This window comes from Chroicocephalus ridibundus, chromosome 2 (genome assembly GCF_963924245.1).
Source record: "Chroicocephalus ridibundus chromosome 2, bChrRid1.1, whole genome shotgun sequence".
NCBI classification, from domain to species: Eukaryota; Metazoa; Chordata; class Aves; order Charadriiformes; family Laridae; genus Chroicocephalus; species Chroicocephalus ridibundus.
In genome coordinates, this window is record NC_086285.1 from 42,962,844 (window position 1) to 42,987,783 (window position 24,940).

The window sequence follows — 24,940 nt, forward strand, 5'->3', positions numbered from 1 at the left end:
CAGACGACGGTCAGAAATGTGTATATCGCATCAGTCTGATCTCTTATTTTCTCTGCTGGAAACCTAGTTGCTACTTTTTCCTGATAGTACACAGCTGTGGCTCACAGCAGTGAAGTGTGACCGCGCGAGGTACGCCCTGAGTGAGGACGTGTGCCCTTCCTGGTCCCCAGGGTCCATCTCACACTCTCACAAGACGGGGAAACTAAGGGGGCTGAATTATACCTTTTTAGAAATAGAGAGGTTTAGGAGTCTTTGTCCTAGATTTTGATATTTTTAGATCTAAACTTTGTTATTCCTGATAACCAGGGGAACGGGAATAGTATTATGCTAATTGTATATAATATTTGTGCTTATATTTAATATATATACACACAAACGTAATGCAGTTCTAAACCAAAATAAAATAATAATAAAAGAAAAAAACACCAAAATTGCTGTAGTGAAATAATTTGAGAATCTCATGTAATTACTTGATGCCAGTGATTAGAAAGGTCTATTAGAAAAAAACCCCTAGTATCATAAGATTTGCAGGAGTTTTCTAAAGAATTTACAGTAGTTAGCCTGTATAATTTTGGATGAAAGCAACACATTCTCTGATGGTGAAAAATTCTCTTATAGATTAATGAAGTACTATCTCTACCAGCTGAGGACTTTTTTAATGCTTCAGTAATTATCCAGGCAGAAGTCAATGGGTGGACAGAATCTGGGTGAAAGAGACCGTTGGTACTTGATAAATGCAGTCAAAATAGCATCCCCACAGACTAAGCATGAACTGTTTTATGAAAAATACATTGTATGTTTTCAGGTGTCACGTAAGTCATGACACCTGATGATATAAAATATAATTTAGACCAATCTAAACTCCCTGCATTCGCTGTTTGTTGTACCATCAGCATCCTGTGGTGAGTCAGATAGCTTTGCTTTTACCCTAGTAGCGCTGAACTCATTTTTTCCAAACCCACGAAATTATTCTGAAGCAGGAGGAGGAAAAGGGTCTCTTAAATCATGCCAGATACATTAACTGGGAAAGGGTTAATCTGCCCTCAGGAGTTGCTATGTAACTGAGTCCTGCTGGGAGAGTCAGGGTTTCCAGCCAATGAGACTCAGCCCGACAATACAATGCATCTATCTTGTGTTTCTCATGTGTTGTCAGTTATTGGAGTTTTTCTGAACTGGAATTACACTCCTGCTCCTTTCATACTCTCCCGCCGAGTCTTAAATAATTGTATTCCACACCAAAGTCAGAAAATAGCAGTACAATGGCGTGCATTTACCCCTGAAAACGTTAGTTTTGACAACTTTGACTAGGATGTAGAAAGACCTCTCTTGCACCAAAACCAGAAAACCTTTAAAAGATGAGATTTCTCAAAGAACTTCAGAATGGCACATGCCTTGGTTCCCGGAAAGCCTTCTCCTGCCTTTCTGTTCTCACCTGTGCATGCAGCCTTCAGCCCATTTGCTTGTGCAGAAAGAGTGGCTAAATGCCTCAACCTTAAGCTGTTCCTTCCTGCCTAAGATATTTCAAGAAGCCAGTATTGATTTTCCCTGCATCCTGATTAGACTCTCTCTTTAGCTATTCCTCTTCTTAAGGCCACTCAAGGCTTGAGGGCTGAAGCATGAATTCTTTAATTTCTCCTTTAGAAGAGCCAGGTGTGTTTTCTCAAAGTCTGGCAGCTCAAGCAAAGCCTCTGTGGTTGCGCCAATATATTTGTATGGAAGAGGTGCCACTTCTGAGGGGTTTTTTTTTGTTGTTTTTTCTTTTTTTCCTGGAGGAGATCCACCCACAGTCCCTTTGAAGGCTACTGATAAGATGAGGGAGAGACTAAGCTTGGCCTGTAAAAACACTACTTAGGAATCTCTGCTTCGGCTGTTGGGTTCTGATAGGAAGCAAGAGAGTGGAGTGGTATTTGTCAACATGTCGTTCAATTCTCAGTAAGTTCTACACTTCACTTAGATCTTTGTGCCTCATTTTTTCCAGTGAGATTCTGCCTGATAATTTGTGTTGGCAAAGCTCTTAGCCTTTCTTACATGCTTGCGCAGGTCGGCCTCCAAGTGACATAATGTTCATGCATTGTTCAGCTAGCAGAATAGTATCAGCGGTGTGCGCGTGTACTCTTAGTAAGTCTTTTTTTAAAAAAAATAAAAGAAATTAACAAGTTTTAGGCAAATTCAGGAAGCCCGCAGGTGGAACTTTTAACTTTTTAAAGTCTTGAAATAACATGTATTCACTAACTTGCCATTTAGTTTATTCCTTTAGGATCTGGTTGAAACTAACATGATGGTATACTTTTTAAGGAGAATTCCAACACATGTCTCAAAATTGGGAGTATGCACATGGTTAATTCTTGTTCCTAAACCTCCTATGGGTTGAGGCTTACCTTCCCCATCCATCAATCTCAATAATTCCTTGAAGAAGTTTACCAACAACCCTGTCTTCTGGCATATCCTTTGGGATACTTCATGCCAAAGACAGAATGGATGAATGCAGCAAGGGCGAGATCTTGGAGCCATTTTTGCAAAGGAAAGAGTTTCCTTCCACACATTCTTCATTGCATGTCTCCATATAAAGACAGGTGAAGTCTGTTCTTCTGATAGCCTGATAAGAATACATGTAAGATTAGTGTCCCATGAATGAGAAGCCTGTTCTTGAAGACATTTGCTGAAAACTGTGGATGGATTAGAAGGACTGTTTTTTTCAGTGTGATGGCAAGGTCTATGCAGAATTGTTCAGTTAGAAGGCGGCTCAGGATACCAAAATGAAGAGGTTTGGTCTGGTTTATGCGAAACAAATTTGATAGTTTTATAGACCTGTCAAGCCTGATATGCTGCATTATGTGCTTAGAGACCACCTTGCATGTCCTTCACTAGATGTGGCAGAAAAGGTCCCAGAAGGACAAAAAATTCATGATACTGGACAGTGGCTGGGTCAATATGCTGTTGACCACCACAGTCTCTAACTGCACCCCAGCTCTGTAAGTCCTCTTTGATTAAAGCACACGTGTCAGTCATGATTCCCTGAGCTTGGCCATAATATGTCTGGACTTTCAATTTCTTCTGTGGCCCAGTGTGGGAGTCTGGCAGACTAAGGGTACTTATACCTGCAACAGCCCAGTCGTGGGCAGTTATTGTAGCATAAAAGGGATATACGGAATCCCTTACCTGCTCAGCAATAGTTACACTATGATAACCTGTCTGTTTGTTAAACTGACCTTGTTAGCAAAGTTTACTTTTCAGGTGACATCAATAAAGTTACAGTGATAACAATGTTCCTGAGGGGATGCATTCCCTCAGTTTATTCACACAGTGTTGATGGTACGTAATCCGCAAAACAAAAGGGACACCGATTTGCCAAATACATACCTCAGTTTCTGGGTAATTCTACCTCATTTACAGCAAAAATTCTCCAGGCTGATCCCCAAACTGCCCAAACAGAGAGTACATCTGCACAATAAAACAAAGGTGTGATTGTACAGTGCGTTAGGGCAGCAGACTGAGTAGAGATGTTGGCCTGATGACCATCATTACCAGCAGATATCTGGTGGTCTCACCACATTGTCATTCCTGTCATTACCTCTGCTGTCCAGGTAGCTATGCCAGCACATTTTCCAGTCACTCCTTCATTTTTGCCTTTTAAAATGGGATATTGGACTGTTCTTTCAGTGTTTGACGTAGGTTTGGGAACTAGCTAAGTGGGAATTGGATTATCATGAATACATGTGTCAAGCTGTCGAGCTGTGGATCTATTGCAGTTTACACTAATGGCATAATCCAGTCCAATCTGCATCAGGCTTTATGTGACCAGAGCTCTCCCCAAGAGTGTTTTGGCTGTCGCTGGCCTCTGGGGTCTCTCTATATGGGTTGTCCCTGTCACAGTTCAGGAGCACAAGCCCTAAATGCTGCTCAAGTCTGTCTTAAGTTAAATAGGGCTTAAGTGAGGTTTAGGCTTTGTTAGGATATATGTCTGCACTGAGCTGCAGCTCCAGTTACTGCTCAGTAACCTTGTTTTTTTGTTGGAAGAAAGTCACTAGGACTAACTTTTCGCTAAGAGTTTAAGCTGCCATCAGTGAACCTCTAGAAATACTATTGTCCCAGTTTCTATTCTAATTCTGGTTACAACTATGTTTGTAAATTGTCTATGTTTGGAACTCCTTTTATTCTACATTTTCTAATTTTATTTATTTACACATTATGAGACACCTTTCAGGATAACAGAACAACAGAAAATACTATCTGTTTGTTTGGTAACTTTTTTTTTTTCTTCTTCTTTTTTCCCCTCCCTAAAAAAAGCCAGAAACAAAACAGTTACTCATAGAGCCTTTTGGAATCTCTGTTTTATTTTTAATGGAGCTCTGTGCTCTTTCACCTTCAGCCAACCATGAGCATATTCAGCATATAGGAGACTTTATTGTTAGAAGTAGTATTCTCTGCAGTTTAATATCAATAGTTCTACTTGCTCTTCTGCTCTTTCCTACATCTTGCTTCTACTTACGTTTTATAGATCTCCCAGCCCTCATTCTCCCTGGATTATATAATGCAATGTGTCAGTGCCATACATGGCACTCCAGTTACCTCAGCATTTCCATTATAACTCTATGTTTTGAGGGATTTATAGCCTAGCATTAAAAATCTCTTTCTTGGCTAAACCTTGAAACAGCAGTTTCTGGTCATTTAAAAAGAAAACAAAATGAAACAAACTTTTTTTCCCCCCCCTTGCTTCTCTCCTTTTTTCTGGCAACTGTTTAGCAGTGGTGTTTGCACTGCAGGATCCTCCTAAACAGCAAGCGTAGATTCAGTATGTAGCCAATTTTTAATGTAATAATGCTTTTCCTTTTTATATCCTTCAAAAATGCATGTCATCCCCTCTTTAGGCACATGATGTCATTGCCTCTTTGCCAACCTTTCTGGAGCCTACAGCAGTCAGCCTTTGGGGCCTCAGAGAGGTGCGGCTTGGTCTGTGTTTTCCTTTATTTGCAACATGGATATGTTTTTTTAAAAAAATATTTATCCTTCTTTGTCTTAAAGCCCAATAACTTACTATCTCCTTCTGTGTCACAGAGCTACGAATTTGTCATAATCCAAAAAGACATTGGTTATATATGAATATCTAGGATATCAGGGCTATTACCAAAAACAAATTTGGAAAAGATATTAAATCTCATGCTTTAATGCTTAAGTGATTTGCTGTTAGAGAACAGGCTATTAGAGGACCTATGGGTGAGTTATACTTCGCCAATCACTAGGGATTCCTGTATTTTTCTTAGAAAGATCTAGTAGCAGTCACTTTTAGAAATGGATTGATGAACCAGATACACTTCCAGTTTTATCATATAGGGCAGTTCTTTTCCCCTGGCTCCGGGCCAAAGGAGTGTAAAACACAGTATGGATTCTAAGAAACGTGGTCATGTGCTTGAGTTTGTAGAGGTGAATTATTTTTATAGCTTTTAAGTTAAGCAATCAGCTCTAAAGGCATCTTTACAAATACATATCCACTGATTAAAACAGACAAAAAGCCTTTATCGGTAAGTGACTTGCAGACTGGTTGCATGCCCGAGTTCTGGGTCTGGAGCTGACTAACTCTGCTTTTCCCATCTAAAATAACTTACTGCTCTGCACTGAATAGTCTTTCGCCAGTTGCTGTTATATTTCTGGCCTGAAGTAATTCTTTCTGTTACGTGCAAATTCCTGTTTCAGTCATTGCGAGCTGTGCATAGTAGCATGTAGGAGTCAGAAGAAACCCCTTTTTGACTTAATTTCACTGTACTTTGTGTTTTTCTGTATCATTTGTGCCATTTTATGCCAGTAATTTTACTGTTTTATTTTCTTCGGGGCAGTTATTTCTCAGGGTTGATACCTATTTCTTCAGGACTACCCTGGAGTTTTAAATATTCAGCCATTCTCATGATCCAGTGATTTTCTTCCCCATAATCTTTTGACATCATTCACGTGCTTGAGACATGAGGATAACATCCTCCAACAGTAAAAAATACTATTAGTGAAAGGGGATTCAATTTTTAGATTTGAAAGTCCATATCGCCAGTTGAGACAAAAAAAAAAAAGGGGGGGGGGGGGAAGCGCCAAGCACCAGGACAAGTACTGTTTCATATTAACATCTATTCTCAATGAAGAGGTAAAAATCAAAGCCCCTGTGTGTGAGGCAGGGTTAGTGAACTGCCAGTGATTCTCCCAGCAACTGACACAAAGGAATCTGTGAGTATCAAAGCTGAGGCAGCAAGCTTAGTGTCAGCTCTTGCCTAGGGAGTAGAAGAAAACATCACTTTGTCTCTGCTTTCACTGCTTAAACACACACATCATTCACTAGTAACCATTTACTCTGCTGTCAAAACTGTTTCAAGAGAGTGCTACATTTGATTAATAGTAAAACGCATGCATGCAAAAAAAAAAAAAAGTCCACTTGCCCTAAGGTACCTTTTGGAGAATTTTTGCATGTACTTCTTAATTTTTCCATCCTATAAATATGCCTGTAATATTCCAGGAGTACTCTGTTGCTTCTAGTAAAGTCATTTTTATTAGAGCGCCCAGTGCACTCATCCTAATTCTAGTTAATGCTCTCTCTCTCTCGGTGAAGCACATTATGGCATCCTCAGCCTCTTGTACTAACGAAAAAGTGACCAGCACAAACATGTGTGCAGTACATGATTCATAGTGCTGCTTTCTGAATTGTCCAGTGGGTAATTGCAGTACAAAAACCAGAGAAACAGATGTAGACCCTAAACCTTGGCTGTAAATTTTTGTTTTATGATTATGGGTTTCAAATGTGCTATGTCACACTGACAAATATACAGTAACACCAAAGGAAATAGATTTCTGACTTGAACTTTTGCTTTTTATTTCACTTGTGGCTAAGAATATGTTTATTGTAAAGTTTCTGCTATCGCAGTCTGAGAGAAAACAGATCAAAGCGGTGATGTGAAATCACAATTTCTTTGCACGGATGAAGTGGAAGATACTGGAGAGTTGTTGCCTACTCGCACCTCTATAGGAGCTGGGCAGACATTTGAAATATGTGGCAATACTTAAAGTTTCATTACATTTGAATTAGAGGGCTATTAGTTATTACACTAATTATGGTTAGTCCTGATCTAGATTAGGAAATACCCCCCCTTTTATGAACATAGCTTTTCCTGATACTCTCTTTAAGAAAAACAAGTATCATGCTATTTCAGAGTAAAATACGAGATACATAAATTACTGTATTGTAGAAATAGTATGCGAGCAAACCATTAGGCTATTTGAAGAATTTTTTAATTACATGTGGTTTTAGTAATAAGTATAAGCATTAGCACAACTATTATTCGTAATGAAACATGATGAGCTACCTGGCTCATTTAGATACAGTGAGAAAAAGCAATCTTTTTCAATTCATATTCAGTTAAGCGTGACTTCCTGACATTTACTTTCAGAAGTTGCCAGTCTACATTTTGATGTACAATGGGCAGATTTTATTTTAAATACAGTTTTATAAGACTGTTAATGGAATAAACATACCTGTATTTCTGTTTGTCAAATGTTGTTTATTCCAACTCACATGGGCAATATGTTTTTCTTGGCATAAGCTTAAACTGTTCTGAGAGCCTTGGTCCACACAAAATGCTGTTTACTCCCTAAATTGGAGACTGAAAAAACATACTGTGTTTTGTATCATCCTTTCCAGTTATTTTTGTGGTGACGCATTACATATTCCAAACTTCTTGTGCGTCTTGTGTCATCTGGTTAGAAAATACCGTCTTAATTTAGCTTTGCTACTGAAAACAAAACTGTAGCAATGTAGCCAGCTGAGATTTCAACAAAAATTTAGCCACTTTTCCACTTGCCTTTTTAATACAGCAAGTGCCGCTTGCTGTGCTGACATGGTTTAAACAAGCCTTCCCTGAAGGACGGTTTTTTGGATAAGCCTGTGGATTACAGAGTGTCAGGGGCTTCTTCAGCTGGAGGAGTCTGGGCTGGGGGAGGACACCCTAATGGACCCAGAAAGTCCTAAAAAAGTCCTTAAAAAGGCGCTGTTAAAACTCCAGCATTTGTAACTCCTCTTTCTAGAGGGAAGACGGGAAGAGAGGCTGCCTGCTGCAGGGACAGCCAGAGCTCTCCCGTCGGAGGGGAAGAAGGAGGCTAAGAAAAGCTTTTGGTTTTATCCCTTCAAACGGATTCGCTTCCAGATTGCAGCAGGTCTTTTTGTTGGCCAGTGGTTTTCATCGCAGGTATATCAGTTTCAGGGAACAAGTACGTGTGCTCTGTGTGGGGTTTTGTTTTGTTGGGTTGGTTTTTTTAAATTCTTGAAGCTGTGTGAAAAGTTTAGTTAATACAATCTGCAGGCATTGTCTGTCAGAGAGCTTTCGGTTCATCAAAGGACTTTTTGTGGAGAGGGGACACCGCATCCGTTGAAGTGGCTGCGCAGGTCCCGGAGTGAGTCTCTCCCCAGCGTTTCTTTACGGTTGCCACTTATGTGCCATGTATGCACACAGCGTCCCCTGCTCCACCCCACTCCCATCTTTTCGAGAAACAGGCAGTATTCGAGGGTTTTGTTTTCCAGTTTCCAAACCCAAACTACCTTTGGGGCGGGAAGCGAGGCTCCTCCATGCCTCAGGAAACCTCACTCCGGGCCAGCGCTCAGTCCGATGGGGCTGAGGCCACTTGGCTCATTCGCTTAAAATGAAAGCGCGCACGTGGTCGTTGAGCTCATGTCCTTTCCAGTGGGGCAGAGGGAGTGTTCCCAGGCTGTTGTTTTTCATTTTTAAAGTGCCCGTAGGAATAAGGACTGGTGGAGGCCTCGATGGAGTCTCTCTCTGTGAGCAGGACTTTGCAGAAGGTGGTTATTTACCCACAAAGCAGAGGGGTTCCCTGCTGGCTTGACATGGATGGTGGGCCAGCATGGTGCTGGGAAGGCCTTGACACCTACTCCTGCCATGAGGGAGGGCTGCCGGCAGTGCAGTTTCACCCAGACCTCTGAGGGTGTTCTGGTGGGAGCAGAACCATGCTTTCAAAATGTCTGTGAGGGGGGCCTGCCCCAGGGAGGGGGCAGCCATGGTTTCCCCTCCTGTTACCCTGGGGTGGGTCCCGTTCCTTCAGGGACCTGCTCGTGGCCTTTCTCCTCTTCCAAGGAGCTGGGGCTCATTAGCCCTCTGAAAGCTGATACAGCCCCTCCAGGGCCACCTGAGCTGCCCTGGCCCCTCTCTGCTAATCAGAGACAGGCAGGACCCAGTGGCCCCCGGGCCTGTGGAAAAGAGGGGTTGCATGGCTGCCTCCTTGCCCCAGGCTGGGTGGTGAGGATGGGCCCTCCCGGGTGATGGTGCCTGTGAAATCAGGCCCACCTGGGAGCGCTGGGCGAATTTAAGAGTGAGGGTAAGGGGTGATGGGGAGAGATGGGATTTGACCCCCCCACACGCCAGGAAGGATGGGCCCGTGAGGTCCCTGCCGGGAGAAGGGCTGGTACCAGCCATCGTCCCTGCTGGCGGCATGGGATGGGGGTCCCTGCTGGTGTGCGTGGGGCTGGGTTAGGGGGCGGCTGCTCCACACCCAGCCCCACTGCCCCAGAAGTTGGGGTGAAGCCCGTGTCCACAGCTCCGGTACGGCAGCAGACACCTGCGCCTTGCTCATGGCCTCTCCAGGGAGGTACAGAGTGTGGGGGAGGGCGGGGGGCACAGAAGTTTTAGCAAATTGAGCTGGAATTTAAAAATCCTCCGTTCTCACTGCCTCAATTCCTCCCCTCCTCCTTGCGGTTGGTTTGTTGTTTGTTTTTCTTTTTTTGTTTTTTTTTTTTTTAAACTTTATTATTTTGGGGTCTTCTTTGCAAGTTGGCCTCCCCGTTACGCACCCACCGTTGCCGCCCGCGCAGCGGCAGCGGGGCGACTCTGGCAGGGCTGTGGCTAGTGTTTGCCTGCTTGCCTGCCTGCCCGTCCGCCTGCCTGCCTGCCTGCTTTTTTTGCAGGGCTGCTGGGAGTTGTGAAGGCGTGTGAGAATCCTGGGAGCTGGTGATGTCAGACCGCTTGGGTCATTTGAAGGTTAGCAGCCTGGGAAGGGTTCACGGAAAGTTCACTCGCATATATTAGGCAATTCAATCTTTCATTCCCTGTGACACAAGTAGTAGGAAGTGAGCTGTTCGGAGGCAGAAGGATCTATTCACGTCCGAGGGGGATTCCGAGTCCCTACCGGAGCCGTTTTATCCCGGGGAAGCGGGCGATCGGCACGGCGCGGGACGCGGCACCCACCCGGCGAGCGCCCTGGGAGCGGGGCTTGACTCTAAAGAAATTTTGGGGGGAAATTGATGGGAGCTAAAACTTGGAATGTGGCTCGCTTCCCCCCATCTTGCTGGATTGGCTGGGCAGCCTGGAAAATGGTAAATGATCATTTGGATCAATTACAGGCTTTTAGCTGTGTTGTCTGTCATAATTCATGATTCTGGTCTGGGAAAAAGACCAACAGCCTACGTGCCAAAAAAGGGGCAGAGTTTGATGGAGTTGGGTGTACTTTTATGTGCCATTTTCCTCCACACCTAGAGGAAAGCACTTTTGCAGGCATTCTGTGCAGGGGGAATCATGTTTGACTGTATGGATGTCCTAGCAGTGAGCCCTGCTCAGATGCTGGATTTCTACACTGCGAGTCCGTCTTCCTGCATGCTCCAGGAGAAGGCTCTCAAAGCATGCTTCAGTGGATTGGCACAAACAGAGTGGCAACACCGGCACAGTGCTCAATGTAGGTCCCAACTGTTATTTTTCCACTTTAAAGCAATTATTTATTATTAATTATTATTATTTTTATTATTATTATGTGCATGTATTTAAAAAAAGAAATACTTGTAATTAAGCGCAGGGATAATGCGGGGTGGGGGGAGTTCTTGTGCAAAATGTGATTTGCAAGCTGGTTTTTTTCCTCCTTTTGGCAAGAAAGGAAAAAGGAAAGAAGCACGGGGCTGCTTTCTGTTTATCCCTTCTCATGTAGCATACTGATCCTAACAACAGTTGTGGAGCCAAGCAGGAACACATAAAATTATAATATAATACAGCAAATACTTGCAAAACTCCAACCAGTGAAGGACAGATTTACGTAACATTTCTGTAGTAGTTTTTTTCTGTGCTTCCTTAATCTAATTTTGTACCATGTTTGATAACTGGGATGCATGTTGTCTCAAAGTGCATTTTAGCGGAGCAGCCAAGCAATTAAAATGTTGCTCCATACAGTTCTTGCAAAGATGTTGAATTGCAGTGGGTAGGTGCCATTCCAAAAATTAGACAGTAGTTTTAAGTTTCCTAAGAAAAGGCAATATTTCTTTGTACTGACCTTGCTGCCACCTTTCTTCTTCACTTTGTTGCTCTAAGAAGTTGCTGTTTTTCTAGAAAACTACTTGCTGTGAACACCCTTTGAGTTTAACCATCAATTATTTCTATACCTTGAGATTCAGGCAGCGTTGCACTGGTAACGGAGGAGGGAGAGTTAGCGGTAGGACACTTCTGAAAATGTATTATTATGTTACAGGGTCTTGATTTGTTGCTGAAATACGTAGATGGTAAACAATGGCAGCATTTTAACACCACAGTTTCAAGTTTGAGAAATGACAAGAAGTGCCAGAAAGCATCACCTTATACTCTGCATAAAAGCTTGCAGGATGCTTCACTGCTCTGACGGTGATTTAGATAAATGGCTTGGCTATCTATCAAAATGTTTTTAGCACGCTCTTGGGCACTTCAGTACACCATTAACTGTATAATTCTGTTCGAAATTTTTGTTTTACGGTACGTTAAAAAGTTACCTAGGAATTAGAATAGTTGTCCCTTCGATACAGTTTATCTCAAAGGGGTGGAGGGGGAAACTGAAAAATTAACTAAAAAATTTTTGGTGAAATAGTGTGGTTTTTCACTCTGCTCAAAAGTTTTCAGTCACCATATGACGTTTGTGTGGGTTGAGTAATGAAAACAGAATTGTAAAAATTGGTGACTACCAGCCCACAACATTGCAAATGTTTTGATGTCTTTACAATTAAAATTAGACTGTGAAGTTCAGCATGGGATGTTTATTTTCTCCGCGCTGTTTTCAAAATGCTTCAAATGTGAGACGAAACAAAGCTTTTACTTCAAAATAATGTTACTAGCTATGGGAGAGCTTCAGTTGGGGGAGGGGGGGGGAACCCGAAACAGATGTTTTGCTAAAAATGTTTTTTCCTCCTTCCATGGTTTAAACTTTAGAGTGTAACTTCAGTGGTAATATCGCGGAAACTTGGAATTAAAGTTTTCTGGAGTAGGAGGCATATGCTGTCGTAAAAAGCTTACATTGGCAAAATATTCTTAAATAACTTCTAGTTTAAAAATGTCCTGCTCTTGTATGTTGTTAATACCTAGAAGCAGGATTCTTAAAAACAAAAATATATGGTGTTTGTTCTTGAGCAAGTTAAACATAGGATTACCCTTATCAGAATGGAATGAGTGGTAAATATGTCATTTGCCTAGGGCCTGTGATAAGAGACAAGTGTTGATAACAGCAAAGTTTAGCTAATCAAAGAAACTCATATTAACAAGAGTAAATAAAAAATACAGGAAAATGCATTCAGGAATCCAGTCTCGTAACTTTGTAAGCAATAGAATTAATCTTCACTGCATGGGAATTTAAAATCAGGCGGAAACCTGAATCATAATATGGTGGCTGTAATTTGAACTGTGAAAGTTAATGGTATAGAAATGTGGAAAAGCAATTTAGTTAGGATCCAAATGAAGAATTCTGTTTGATTTCCAGAGCAAGTTTTGGTTTTAATTTTAAAGAAAGAATAATGACTTTATGTGTGTGGGTAAATATATATAAATGGATTATAAACTACTAAAATTCTCTCAACATGTAAGATTTTTTTCCTTGCATCTCATGAAAATAATGACAAAACCAGAATTTTTGTGGTCCACAAAGCTTTTAATGGTTTAAAGGTTGCTCCAGTGCTTATAAATACAAAGATAGTAATGTTTAATTCTAACTCAAGTGTTTCCTGATTCTCTATTTTTATGAAGACCTCTGTGATTTAATGGAATGTAATCATAGCCAAATTTTGAAATTGTTAGACATGTAATAGGTAGGGGTTTGGGTCTATTTTGTTGTTTTATTTTTGGCTCTGCCATAAAAACAGTACACCTGCAGACATTGCTTTAGGCCTTAGAAATATTGCTTTGATAGAGACGTGATTGTAGAGTAAAAGGTAAATGGTTGTTGAGGGAATAATACATGGATAGTGCAGACTCTGAACAGGCTAGCGACAATCCCAGACAGCATCGGGGTTTTTGACTGAAACACTGGCAAAATTGGCCATTGCAGGGGTTAGGGCAGAATGCTGTAGGGCTGCAACTTCAGCTCATCTTCAGTATGTTAATCCTGTTAACGATTCACTAAGCGATCGCACTCCTGCAGCATCACAAATCTTCCACTCCACCAGGGTCTGCAAAGTAAAAATAGAGGGTAAGGCGCAACCCAAACATGACCTTAACTTGTGTGGTATTTTTTTCCTCCCTCCTGTGGGAGGAAAAACCTGCTATGGGTTGGAACCCAAATGTTAGCCACTGTACATTGCAAGGTGTGTTACGAGCACAAAAAGCAAATACCTGATTTTGCGCTCATACGTATTTGTTGTATGTGATATTAGTTATATAGTTATGGGCTTAAAGGAAAGTATTTATTTGCAAAGAAAATGATGGACTCAGAAATGAGCAGAACTGACTGCACTTCTAATCATGAGTCGTTCTCACTCCTTTTCTCATAAGATAAAAATCAGGTCAGTATAATCAAATTAGTGGAGAACAGTTCTTAAGCGGACAAAAGAGTTAAAATTGCAAGAATTAGTAATTTGTACTTTTTTAAGTAAAGTAGGATTTTCTGCTCCCTTGTAGTGCAGTGACAACAGTTTCTGAGGAAAAACAAGCAACTCTTGGTGAAACGTGAGATAACTAAATACCGCAGAAGTGGGAACTGGACAGGCCCTGAGAGAGAGCGAGCTGCAAGGAATGGCGATTTTTCTTTGGCCTTGGAAAAGACTATTAAAAAAGTCTTCATTAATTAAACAGGACAAAAAAAATGAGCAGGCCCAAAACAAGCGTAAGTTTGTTTGGCAGTATGTAGTGTTTCAGCTAATTATGTCAAGTAGAAGACTACTGCCTACCGCGTTTTGTTAGGTTTAGAAGAATAAGAAAATGAAGGTAAAAGTTATGGGTATGGCAGCAGAACGTAATAGGATGTTGAGGCTCTGTAGCATACAGTTCTTATTTCGGTTTGGTGGGAAGTGTTTGCCGGGAGAGGATCTAGCGGGTATTAACCTTCAGAAGGTTCGTGAAGGTGGGATTCCAGAAGGCATGCGTTTTCCTTCTGAATTCCGGATTATTGCGATCTTTGGGTCAGGTTCTCCTTCCCTGCAAGCACTGGAAATACTGGAAACATCTGCGCTCAACCAGAAAAAAGTTCACTACTTTATTTTCTTTCATCTTTCTGAATTTAAAAACAAACATTTTGAAGTGGAGGACTTGTAATCTGCATTCCCAAGTATCAAATTGCTGCAGGTGTGTTTGCTAGTGCCCAGAAGGCAAGATCTGTTTGAACCAGGTTATTTTCTTTAAAGTTCATGTATAAACTTTACAGCTACATCGCTAGGACTGATTTGCTTAGGGATATAGTCTTTATTTAAATGTTTATACTTGTGGCTTAATGCCCTGGACTATGTGATGAAAAAGTGTTTGTTTCTGAATCCCCTTCATTAAAAAAAAATAAAAATTGCACGGGGATATTTTTATTTCAAATTAATTAAAACGAGAACAGCTATTCTCTGCGTAGACTCTGATGCAGTTAGCCTGATGCAGCTGCCGGCAGAGGAAAACTCTAATGGACACGCACCACTGTCAAAAACTCCTGCAGACAGAAATGATGAGAGGCATTCGCTGGTGAAGTTGGGGTGGGATGAGCTTGGAGGAAAAGCAATGTATCTTTGGGTGACTCCCCACTCAGCTAATGAGTCTGTGCAGCCAGGGTGCAACTTGTCAGAACAAAGCCAGGCTGGCGGGGCCGCTGCCTCCGAGAGAGGGTTACGGCGAAGTTAAGGAGTTGAAAGAGAGAGATAATGTTTCAGGCAGCCAAGTTAGTCATCCTCACGTCCAGTTAAATCCCCACTTACTGCTGAGCCGTCTTCGTTAACCATGTGTGCGTCAGGCCTGTGCCGCAGCCTGGCCGAGCGAAGGGGCTTCGCAGGGGGTGCCCCGGTCGGGGGATTATGCTTCCAACCTCCCTCCCCTAAACACCCCGAGCGACTGTTTTTGCTCAGGTCTAATTTACACACCGCCCTTTACGCGGCCGATGAAGTGGGGCTGTGTTACACAGCCAGCATTTAGATTTGGGAGCCGGGGTTGTGAAAGGGACATTGTGCTCAGGAGGGCTGCTGGCTGCCGTCCTCGGCCGCGCCGTGCCCCGTCCTATTGAGACCTCAAAAGCAGAGCACAGCTGCGATGAGTTTCCAGATCTCTTTGGCCGTGGGGACCGGGGCTGGTATGCGTGCGAGTAGTGTGTGTTGGAGGGGGAACATCCCTCTCCCCCTCAAAAGTTTTTGCCTTGCGGGGCTGGCAGCAGCCTCTGAGCAGTGAATTTACAGGGGCGGGTGGCTGGGGCCAAATTAGTTGTGGTTTCGGAGGGCTTTCCAGAGCTTCGTTAAGGCTGTAGCGCACAGCCCCATGAGGAAGGATATCAGTTGATGTATAAAATGGCCAAGGAGCTTCGGTAAATAGACTTTACCCTTCAAATCCAGAGGTCCTGGCAGCGGCTGTGCGGGAGGAGGGTGGGGTTGTACTTTTCCCCTTCCTGTACTTGGACACTTTTGATTATCCAGACTTTCTGGGACTGAGCAGGGCTGCCTTATAACAAAGCCTGCATAATATAATTGCCTAAATAGGCCTATTGTCCTTTTCAAGTCACTGTGCTGTGAAATCTTTCAACTTTTTGCTGAAAATGTTGCATCTAGTGTTTAGATGGCTTTAATGGCTACGGCAAGGAGGAGATCCTTTTCCCTCATTTCTCATTGCTGCGTGGTTGAGAAGGTGATTATATTCCTGCCCCCTATTGATGTTTACTCCTTTTGGGAAGCAAATATTTTAGCCCCTTCTGGCAGGGTAAACTGCCAAAAGTAATAGGCCTGGAAATACAAAGCTATGATTGATTTTGACCTTTGCTCACGTGCATGAAGTCTGTCCCCATGCAGTGTGACCCATGCCACTTCTTGCTGAAATCCAAGCCCTTTCAAACCAAATGGAACCACGAAAATACAAGCCATAAAATGCTCAAAACTATTCTAAAATAACAGAATAATCATTTTCTCTGGACTGCAAAAAGAGAGTATAGGCAGGAGGGTAGCAAAGCTGGATTTTCTAGTACGCAAAACAAGAGTAATATCTTTCGTCTGCTGCTGCCTTTTTATGAGAACCATATTCTAGGTACAAAATAAACAAACTGGTGTCATGTGGCAATGATTCTTCCGTGCAGTCTTTCGGTCACCGTAATCTTAGCTGTGCCTCCTAATTGTAATCAGTAAACAACTTCCATCCAAAAATGTGGATTTTAAACTGTCTTTTAAAAAACAATCTAAGGTCTGGGATTTTATTAATCTGTCGTTGCATGAGTAAATGTGTTTCAAAAGTTAAGAATGTCAGAAACAGTAGCCTGAAGTTAGCATCCTAAATCCGCATTTCATGGCTTCATTTCCAAATATGCTGAGTATCTACGAGCTCCCTCAGCACTTTTAAAAGCAGGCCACACATTTAAATGGCCAAATACTGCTTAGAACCTTCATTTAATATTAAAAAATTTTAAAGGACTTTCCCACTTCTCCCGAACTATATGAAAAAGTAATTAAATGACAGAGTTCACAATATTAGCAGTGGAAACAGAGACACTTATAAAACAAAGTAGGACTTGTTTATAAGAGCATATTATTCTCTTTCTATAAGTTTACAAGTCAAGTTTGCAAATTTCACATTTAAACCACAAACTGTGGTTTTTTTCCCTGTATTTTGACTGACTCACAGATTTCTCCGATTCTCTGTTTGCTTCCTTGCATTAAAGTCCACTCATTGGATATTAATCTAAGACACTTTCAAGCTTGTGGTATAGATTTTAATAGCTATATTGTCTCCTTCGTATACTTGCTCATCATTAGCAGCCGCTCTGGATTGTTTTCCCAGTGGCAGCGAATTAATATGACTGTGGTCCCTATGCGTTTTGCTTAACGGGGGGGGGGGGGGGGGGGGGGGGGGGGGAATCTAGCTTCCTTCGGCTCATTTTAGTCATCTGAATAGGAGCGAAGAACTTGCATCATGTGACGGGGCAGCTCACGGCAGCTCACCAGCATGGGGTCCCTGTGTGAGAACCTCCCTTGTACATGACAATCTGATAAGGATATCGTGTGGTTTAGAAACACATTCCCACAATGTTCACTTCTTTGTCCCTTTATTTGGGAGTGGGTAGGAAAAAAACTTTTAAGAAACTAATGCCAGCCCTTATATAACTGACCCCACTTTCTTTTAGTGTTCCGTTTGAGCCTTACAGCTTCTTCAAATACTTTTGTTAAGAGAGATGGAAACATAATCCAGCAAGTCTGTGTAAAGAATCCTAGACACAGCGTATATAATATACCTTCTGTTCCCCTTGGACAAGGTGATTTTTCTTTCCCCTGCTTGTACCACATATAAACTGAATATTATAAAACTATGTAAGTTAAATATACACATGCAAGCGACACTTGTATAGGTTTAATAGGTTAAAGCTTGAATGAGTATTTATAAATTCTCAGAGTGCTCTGGATCTTCACCACTAAGGACGTGGTGTTAAAGTCCATCCATAGTTTGGAGGGATTTCCGTTTTATGCACTTCCAGTGACTTACATTTTACCCTCTAAGTGCATCCCCTAAGAAAAAGGGCAGAGAAATGTCTCACAACAGAATTTTTTTAGCACTGCTTAGTTTCTTTTAATGGTTTGGAGGATCTCTTTCCATTGAACCATAATATTTTTCTCTAGGCTCACATTGTATTTTTAGCAAGGATCTTTGAACAACAAAATGACAAATTAAGTGTATTTTTGTCTTTTAGAACCTTATCTAGTGAAGCACTTAAATGCACTCAACCCTCCACTGGTGATTTTAATAAGAGTTTCAGACACAGAATGGTTGTATGAGTGAGTCTTTAGTGTATTTATGTACCAGTACTTTACGAAATACCAGTAAAAGCTCGTGTCATTGTGCTGGACTTTCAGCACAATGAACATCCAATATTTCTTTTCTTTTTAGAAAGAAAGAAGGATCATTCACCTTTTAAAGACGTATAGCAGAGGTGTGGAGCAATTAAACAAGTTGCCCGGTGTTGCACCAACCAGAGACAGCTGCCACAGTTTGATTTAGCTCAGATTTCCTTCAGTGAGTCCTAGAAAGCCATTTGTGCCTGTAAGATACAAACAGTGGAAGGCATGGTTCAATTAAACAAAAAAAACAAAACAAAAGAAAAGAAAAAAAACCCACAAAAATCCAGTCAAATAACACCAAAAAATATATATCTCTTGAATCCTGTGATTTTTCATCTGAATGCAGCTTGTGGTGAGTTCCTGAAATGGCCATCACAGTGGTCTTCTCTGCCAAGCTGGCTGGTGGTGGCGCAGCAGCACATCATATAGAGGTGTGTATCTCTTTTCCTACGAGACCTATCATCTTCCAGAATCACTCCTCTGCCAGCTGGTGACTGATACCAAGTTAATTCCCAGATTCCTGCGTGGTAAGTGGATGAAACAGCACCTGAGTTGATTTAAATACTTCCCTTGTTCACCAGTATCGATCTGGGATAGAGGTGTACACAGCTGTACCCTGGCTTTTGGGGGTCTCAGAGCCTCCTGCACCGGTTCTCAGGGAACGTCCGTGGGCAGAGACCGGGGCAGGAGCCGGCTCCTCTAATGCTCACCTCTCTCCACCTCCCGAGCCCCTCTTTAATTCCTCATCTTCTACCCAAAACCCCACAATGAATACCAGCGTGTCCTGTCTTTCCAAGACTGACCATTCACTCGCACACGGAGAAAAAGGACTTGGAAAACTGTGTCACAGTGCCACCTGGCGATACCTGCCCAAACCGTACCCTTGGCAGGGGCTGCAGCCGCCGAGGCAGTTGATCTGCGGGCGGATGGATGCTTTCCCCAGGACCCCGGTTCAGGGGCAGGGAAATGCCTCTGCGCCCCAAAGCTCGTCTCTCTGGATTTTTTTGCGTAACTCTCTGGCTTGTTCTAGTCAAAGATCCTATCTTCTCTGCAAACCTTCCCTTCCTAGCAGAGGCCACGAAGTCCACCAATCTGTGTTTTTGGCTTGGGGCACAAGTCTAAGGACTGGCTAAAAAAGTCAGGCGTGCGTGAGCTTTTTATTCTTCGGATCAGGTCCTGAGGGGGGGTTGGTTGGTTGTTTTTCAGCAGTTATTTATATTTCTGCCTCTCAACTTCTGGTCTGAGGAGGTTCCACACCACACCCCCCCACACTTTTAAGAGTATTCCTTTGTTGTTTGGGTTTGCTCTTTTCATTAATTTGAGGAAGAAATTTAATTAGCTGCTGGATCAGGGTGTATGTCAGACCCTCCTTAGTGGCTGGCTGGAAAGTCTCAGAGACTTGTCTTTCTTAAAGATCCTTCTGGTTTCACCCCACACTTGGACTACAAAGACGTAAAATGCAGAACGAATTGCAAATCACCTATGTCTTTCAGATAATTGTGCAAAGTGTCTTTGATGAGGGGAGCTAACAGAAGAATATACTTTTCCCAAGTCCTCGTCCCCCGGTGAACCTCAGCCTTCCTCTTTCTGTTTGGAGAGCACATTCCGCTGTGTTTTTCTAGTTGCGCCTATCGTCACATGCTATGCAGGTTAGGTATGTGAACTGCTCATCTTTCTACGCTTTGCGTGTATTGCCACATTCACTTCTCTGAGACCACGCCAAGAAGGATCCATTATCTCTCCGAAGTTTTGAAACGAAGCCTTCGGCTGCCTGCAAGAAGTCTGAGCTGACTCACATCCTTCTGTGGGTTTTTTTTTTGGTTTGGGTTTGTTGTTCCCCCCCGCCCCCCCCCCACCTTATCCAAATCCTTTCCTTTCTCTGTGTTTTGGAGAGGTCCTGCAAAACTTCACAGTTGAAGCACGACCTGTGTGTTAGGAAGCACTGCATGTCTGGAGGCGGTTTGGGAAAATAACTGTTCCCCTCTCCCTGAAATGGAGTCCAGTATGAACGCTGCAATTGTTCACAGGGGCTGTTTTCACCTTTACCGAAATGTGAAAGCAGAGCTTAGTTACAGGGTGATACACCGACACTGCCCAGTAATACCGTGTTTGTTATGCTTTTGGTAGCCTTAATTTCTGCGCAGAACAAGAAAATACTCTTGACGAAAAGAGGTGAGGAAGGAATGACGCAATTAAATGAGATTAAATCAGACTGTCGGTTTCCCTGGAACACGTATTTGGCTCTTTACCAACAGTCTTTTCCCCGTTTTTCAAATAAACACATATTTTCACATGATAACTCTATTTGAAATATTAATGCTTCCAGGGCTGCATTACCTTTGTTTCTTCATCAAAGTCCATTACTATGAAAAGGCTGCTGTTCCTTAGGCTGTTTCAGCTTCAAAAGAATTTTAAGGCCTGGTCTATTGGAAAGCTTGGGGGTATAATTAGTGAAAATGGAAATAGATGCAAGAGAAATTTAGTTCCTGATGTTTTAATTTAGTGTAGTACTGCCATGTGTTGTTGAAGAGGATTCTTAAAGGCAAACATAATTATTTCATTATGGTCTTCAGAATACTTTCATTGGTCTTAATGACAAGAAGCTGCATAAGGAGTCATACATTTTAATTAGACCTTCTTATATTTACATCAGATAAATAACAAATAATTGATGAAAAACAAGTCTTCTGAATGGATGATTTCACACAGAGCTCTGGTTACAGTTTAATGATAAAACATTTTTCTTATTGCTTTGCATTTTAATTATCTAGAATTATTACTCTAGCAGAGATCTCAAAATACTGTTATTTCCAGGCATTTCATCAGATTCACAACTAATTTACATGAATCTGAAGCTAAGCGAAAAGGTGTTTTTCAATGTATTTCCCTTACAATCAGTTTCCAGCTTTATTAGTTTCATCTTGCTTTCATTTCTTACATCTAGATACTTTTTTTTTTTGGTGATAAACTCTACAGTAAAAGCTAGCGGGAAGAGGAGTCAGACCTTTTCCTTCAATTCCCTACATAGCAGCAAGTCCTGCCATTGTTAACAACCCAAAACTCCTGTAGAGGTCAAGGAGCGAGCATAAAATTGTAGGGGTTGTAGTGGAATTTTCTAAGGAAAAATTTGGTCCCTCTTTCTCTCCAGCTTAGTTGAAAGTTGTATTTCTAAGTCTCTTCAATTTACTTTGAAAATCTTACCAATACCCTTTTATAATTGTGTGTGTGCTTGCAGGTGCATTTAAAATACCTGTATTTTTTTTTCTTTTCTTTACCCCCTTTATTGGACACTTTATAATACCAGGATAAATTATTTTAGAGTTTTGCTACTTGCAGGAGTCTTTCATGTTTGCAAGCTCTCTAGCCTTTCATTTTTGTAACAAAACATATTTCACATGATTCATTCCTGAGAGTATACAGAACGCTAATTGTTGTTATTGATTTTAAATTTCGCAACCATTACAAGTAACCCAGATGAGTGGCAGATAAAGAGTAATAATCCATGGAGTTCTGGAAGTGTTTCATGTTTGTCTGTAGTACTTTATGTGATCAATAGTAACTGCCCCATTGAAACTAACTGCTGTATCAAATAACAGTAAATCAAATGAATGTGCTTACAGATTATTTATTGAAAGCTTTAATTGTTCACTGGGGCCCTGCTTATCTCAGGAAACAATGGAAGGCAGTGATCAGGCAAACTGGTTTGCAAATGCTCAGGGTGCCGTGAAACAGTGAGGTCTCCCCTGTGCCTGGGTGGTGTGAGAGCTTTCCAAAGTCTGCCCCTGTCCCACTGGGATTGCCCATGTGCTGGGATCGCCCACAGGGGTTGATCCCAGGGTAACTTTGTCAGAGGTGAGTTTTCTCAGAGAACATCTCTTGGGTTCACAGGTTACTCCCTTCTTTTGATTATTATTTTTATAGCAATCTCTTTGGATGAAAAACATGTCATATCTGCTGGGTTCAAGTGTGAAAAAGAACTAATTTCCAAGAGGTCCATGTAATGAAAGACAAAACAGGATCAGACCTTAGAAAGGGAAGTAAAGGAAAGCTTACTTACTCTGTGGAAAGCTTACCTAGGTTTATTACAGTTTTGGGCAATTATATGCTGCTGTACAGTTGTCAGACTTGTGCAGATACCAAGAAACTAAAACCAATTATTTCTAACTAACAACCCCAAGCCATTATATTTCACTAATTCCTTAAAACGACTGCTCTGTCCTGTCACAGTCACTCCGTGAAGGACTAGTGCCACAGGTTGAAAGTTTTCTGGGCCTTAAATTGAAATGGATAGTCTTATAGGCAGTTTCACTACTATACTACTATCCGCAATTTTTTTTAATAGCCTCGGTGTGTTGTCAGTTATACTTTGCTGTCGCTTCAGAATCCTTTCAGTATCAGCTGAGGCACTAAAGCTGTCCTTCAGCAAATTCGGGAAGATGGCACTGAATGAATTTGCATTTAATAACACATCTTCCCAACCGTGACAACTGGGAGAGCATTTGTAAAAATGAGCTTAATTTCTACAGAAAGTGATGGCCCAAATCTCTCAAACATGGCAGGAAAGGTCTTTTTCTCCCCTAAAAAAAAATAAAAAATGTATGTTTTGTGAAACATATGCATGTATGTTTTATTGGATAATCATAATACAGACATTTTAAAATTATTGAAGCACAGTAGACAGAGATCTTCTGGAATTGAATCTCACTTCAAAAAAAGTAACTTCCCTTTTTCAAAGCACAAGCTTTGCCTTACGTTTCTTGGGACATCAGGTGTCAAGGCTGAATGTTGCTTGTCCAGCTTTTTGGAAAGAAAGTATTTCCTTATTGTCCTGGTCTGTATAAAGTTGACATTTTCCCTGTTTTGTAAGGCTGGGATATTGCAGTCAATTTTGAGCAGTGTAGCTGGGCAAAAAAAAAAAAAAAACAAGTCGCTGTTGAAGGTAGGTGTTGAATAAGAAAGACCAGGTGACTAGGAAATACTGCTTGCACATATGTGTTTGCCTACAGTACAGCATGTGTGTAGTTTTTCTCTTCCAAATGAGAATGGTACTGGGAGATGACATAGAGGTAAAATTATGGGCATTCCTCACTCCAAGGGCTTAATAGGAAAATCCACTGCAGGTAGAAAATAGGAGAACAGAATATTGGAAAACATGCTCTCCAGTTGCAGTACTCATCTTGTCTCCAGTCTCTTGTGAATGTCTTATTTTATTGATCTTTGGTCTTCTAGGCAGAGATTAGAGGGGTGCTCCGAGCCACAGGCACAGTATCGCTACTGCTTCAGTCTAGGACACCCGAGCTCCTTCCCAGCTTTCGGCTTCTGCTACACCTACCGTGAAAGGGGCAGAGGGATGTTTGCCAGGTTAACTGCACCACTGGAAAGTAAATTGCAACTATAAAAATTCTTTAAAATAGATATAAAATACTATGTAAACTCAATGATAAGGACTCTGAATTACTTACAAGGAAAGGAGATCTGGTAGTGCCTTAGTTTTTCATGGTACCTTCCCCGCTGTGTTACCATCTTTTGTCTGGCAGGTATTCCATTCAGAAATATTGAAATTCCACTCAGGCAAACATTATGGCTTGATAAACCGTATATTTTATTTGCCCCCTCAAAAGATACTGACGATGCTTAGTTGTTAAATATTCCATAAACTTCAATTTCTTACATTAGCATCAGAAATGTTGAGGTGAGCTGCTCTTAGTAATGCACTGCCCTGGTCTGACATGCTAAAGGGATGAGAGAGGACAGAGTTTGTCCCTGTTTTGGTCTCAGCTGTTGCAAATGCATGTGTGCTGGAGGATGTCAGAAAGGTTAAGTTTTGGTCTGACTGCCCTTCTAGTTGCAGATAAGCCCAAGTGATGAAAGCCATTTTTTCCTGTTATTATTTGATGTCTAAATGGAAATATGTATTGTTTTAATTATACCCCCACAGTTACAGCAGCGAAGCAATGTGGGTGCAATTAGGCTAGTGTAAAAATTAGTCTTAACACTTAGTAGAGAAGTAAGCTAAGTGGATGGAAAACATCTACATACCAGCAGAGGTACCCCAGAGGTTCACTGCAATAACGTTAGGGGCATGGGAGATGTCTACTGGTATATCTGCTTGGTTGAACAAGCTACCTTTGCCTTTCTTGGTCTACGTGCTGCCTTGTCCCCTGCGGGAGGCTGCTGCTGCACGGCAGGAGGAAACGCACGGCTCCATTTCACGGCCCTGAGCCTTGCCAGCTTCAGCAAATGGCCCTGTTTTGCAACAGCGTGGCTGGGAAGCTGGACACGTGCTGCTCCGCCTGAGGGTTGGTAACCTCTGGGAAAAGGGGCCGGGGGATGGCTGCCTGGAGTTTGCTGGTTCAGCAGGTTTCATCCCAGCTCCGTTGTGGGATGAAGCCTTCCTCAATAAAGAATCATACCTCTGGGTGGCATAATGCCAAAAAAAAAAAAAAAAAGGTCTGACGCGAGGGCCCCAAGAGTGAGATCCCAAGCAATGAGATATGAGCTTCGCAGTTGTCCGTTGCCTTGTAAAAAAGGCGAGTGGCTGTGTGACGGGGGGCTGTCAAAGAAAATAAGGAGTTAGACCTCCTTTTCTACAGAAATCAAAACTTAGAATTAGCAGAGCAATAAAAGCCTTCTGAAGTGAAAGCTGGAAACAATACATTTTTAATAAAATGGGCAGTTACTCTAATTGCTGAA

The 24,940-nt window shown here is 41.9% G+C and overlaps 1 protein-coding gene across 5 annotated transcripts in view; it reads left to right on the forward strand.

Annotated features, from left to right (window-relative positions):
• Positions 1-24,940, forward strand: part of RARB (retinoic acid receptor beta) — a 334,549-nt gene that overhangs the window by 229,886 nt on the left and 79,723 nt on the right. For 2 of the 5 annotated variants that reach the window (XM_063325209.1, XM_063325210.1), the window contains exon 1: positions 10,031-10,707. The exons of 2 other annotated variants lie outside the window; for them this stretch is intronic. In XM_063325209.1, the coding sequence (XP_063181279.1) occupies positions 10,551-10,707 (157 nt within the window). In that variant the 5' untranslated portion in view covers positions 10,031-10,550. Of the gene's footprint in view, positions 1-10,030; positions 10,708-24,940 lie in introns of those variants that run through there. One more of the 5 variants, XM_063325211.1, reaches the window with a different exon arrangement.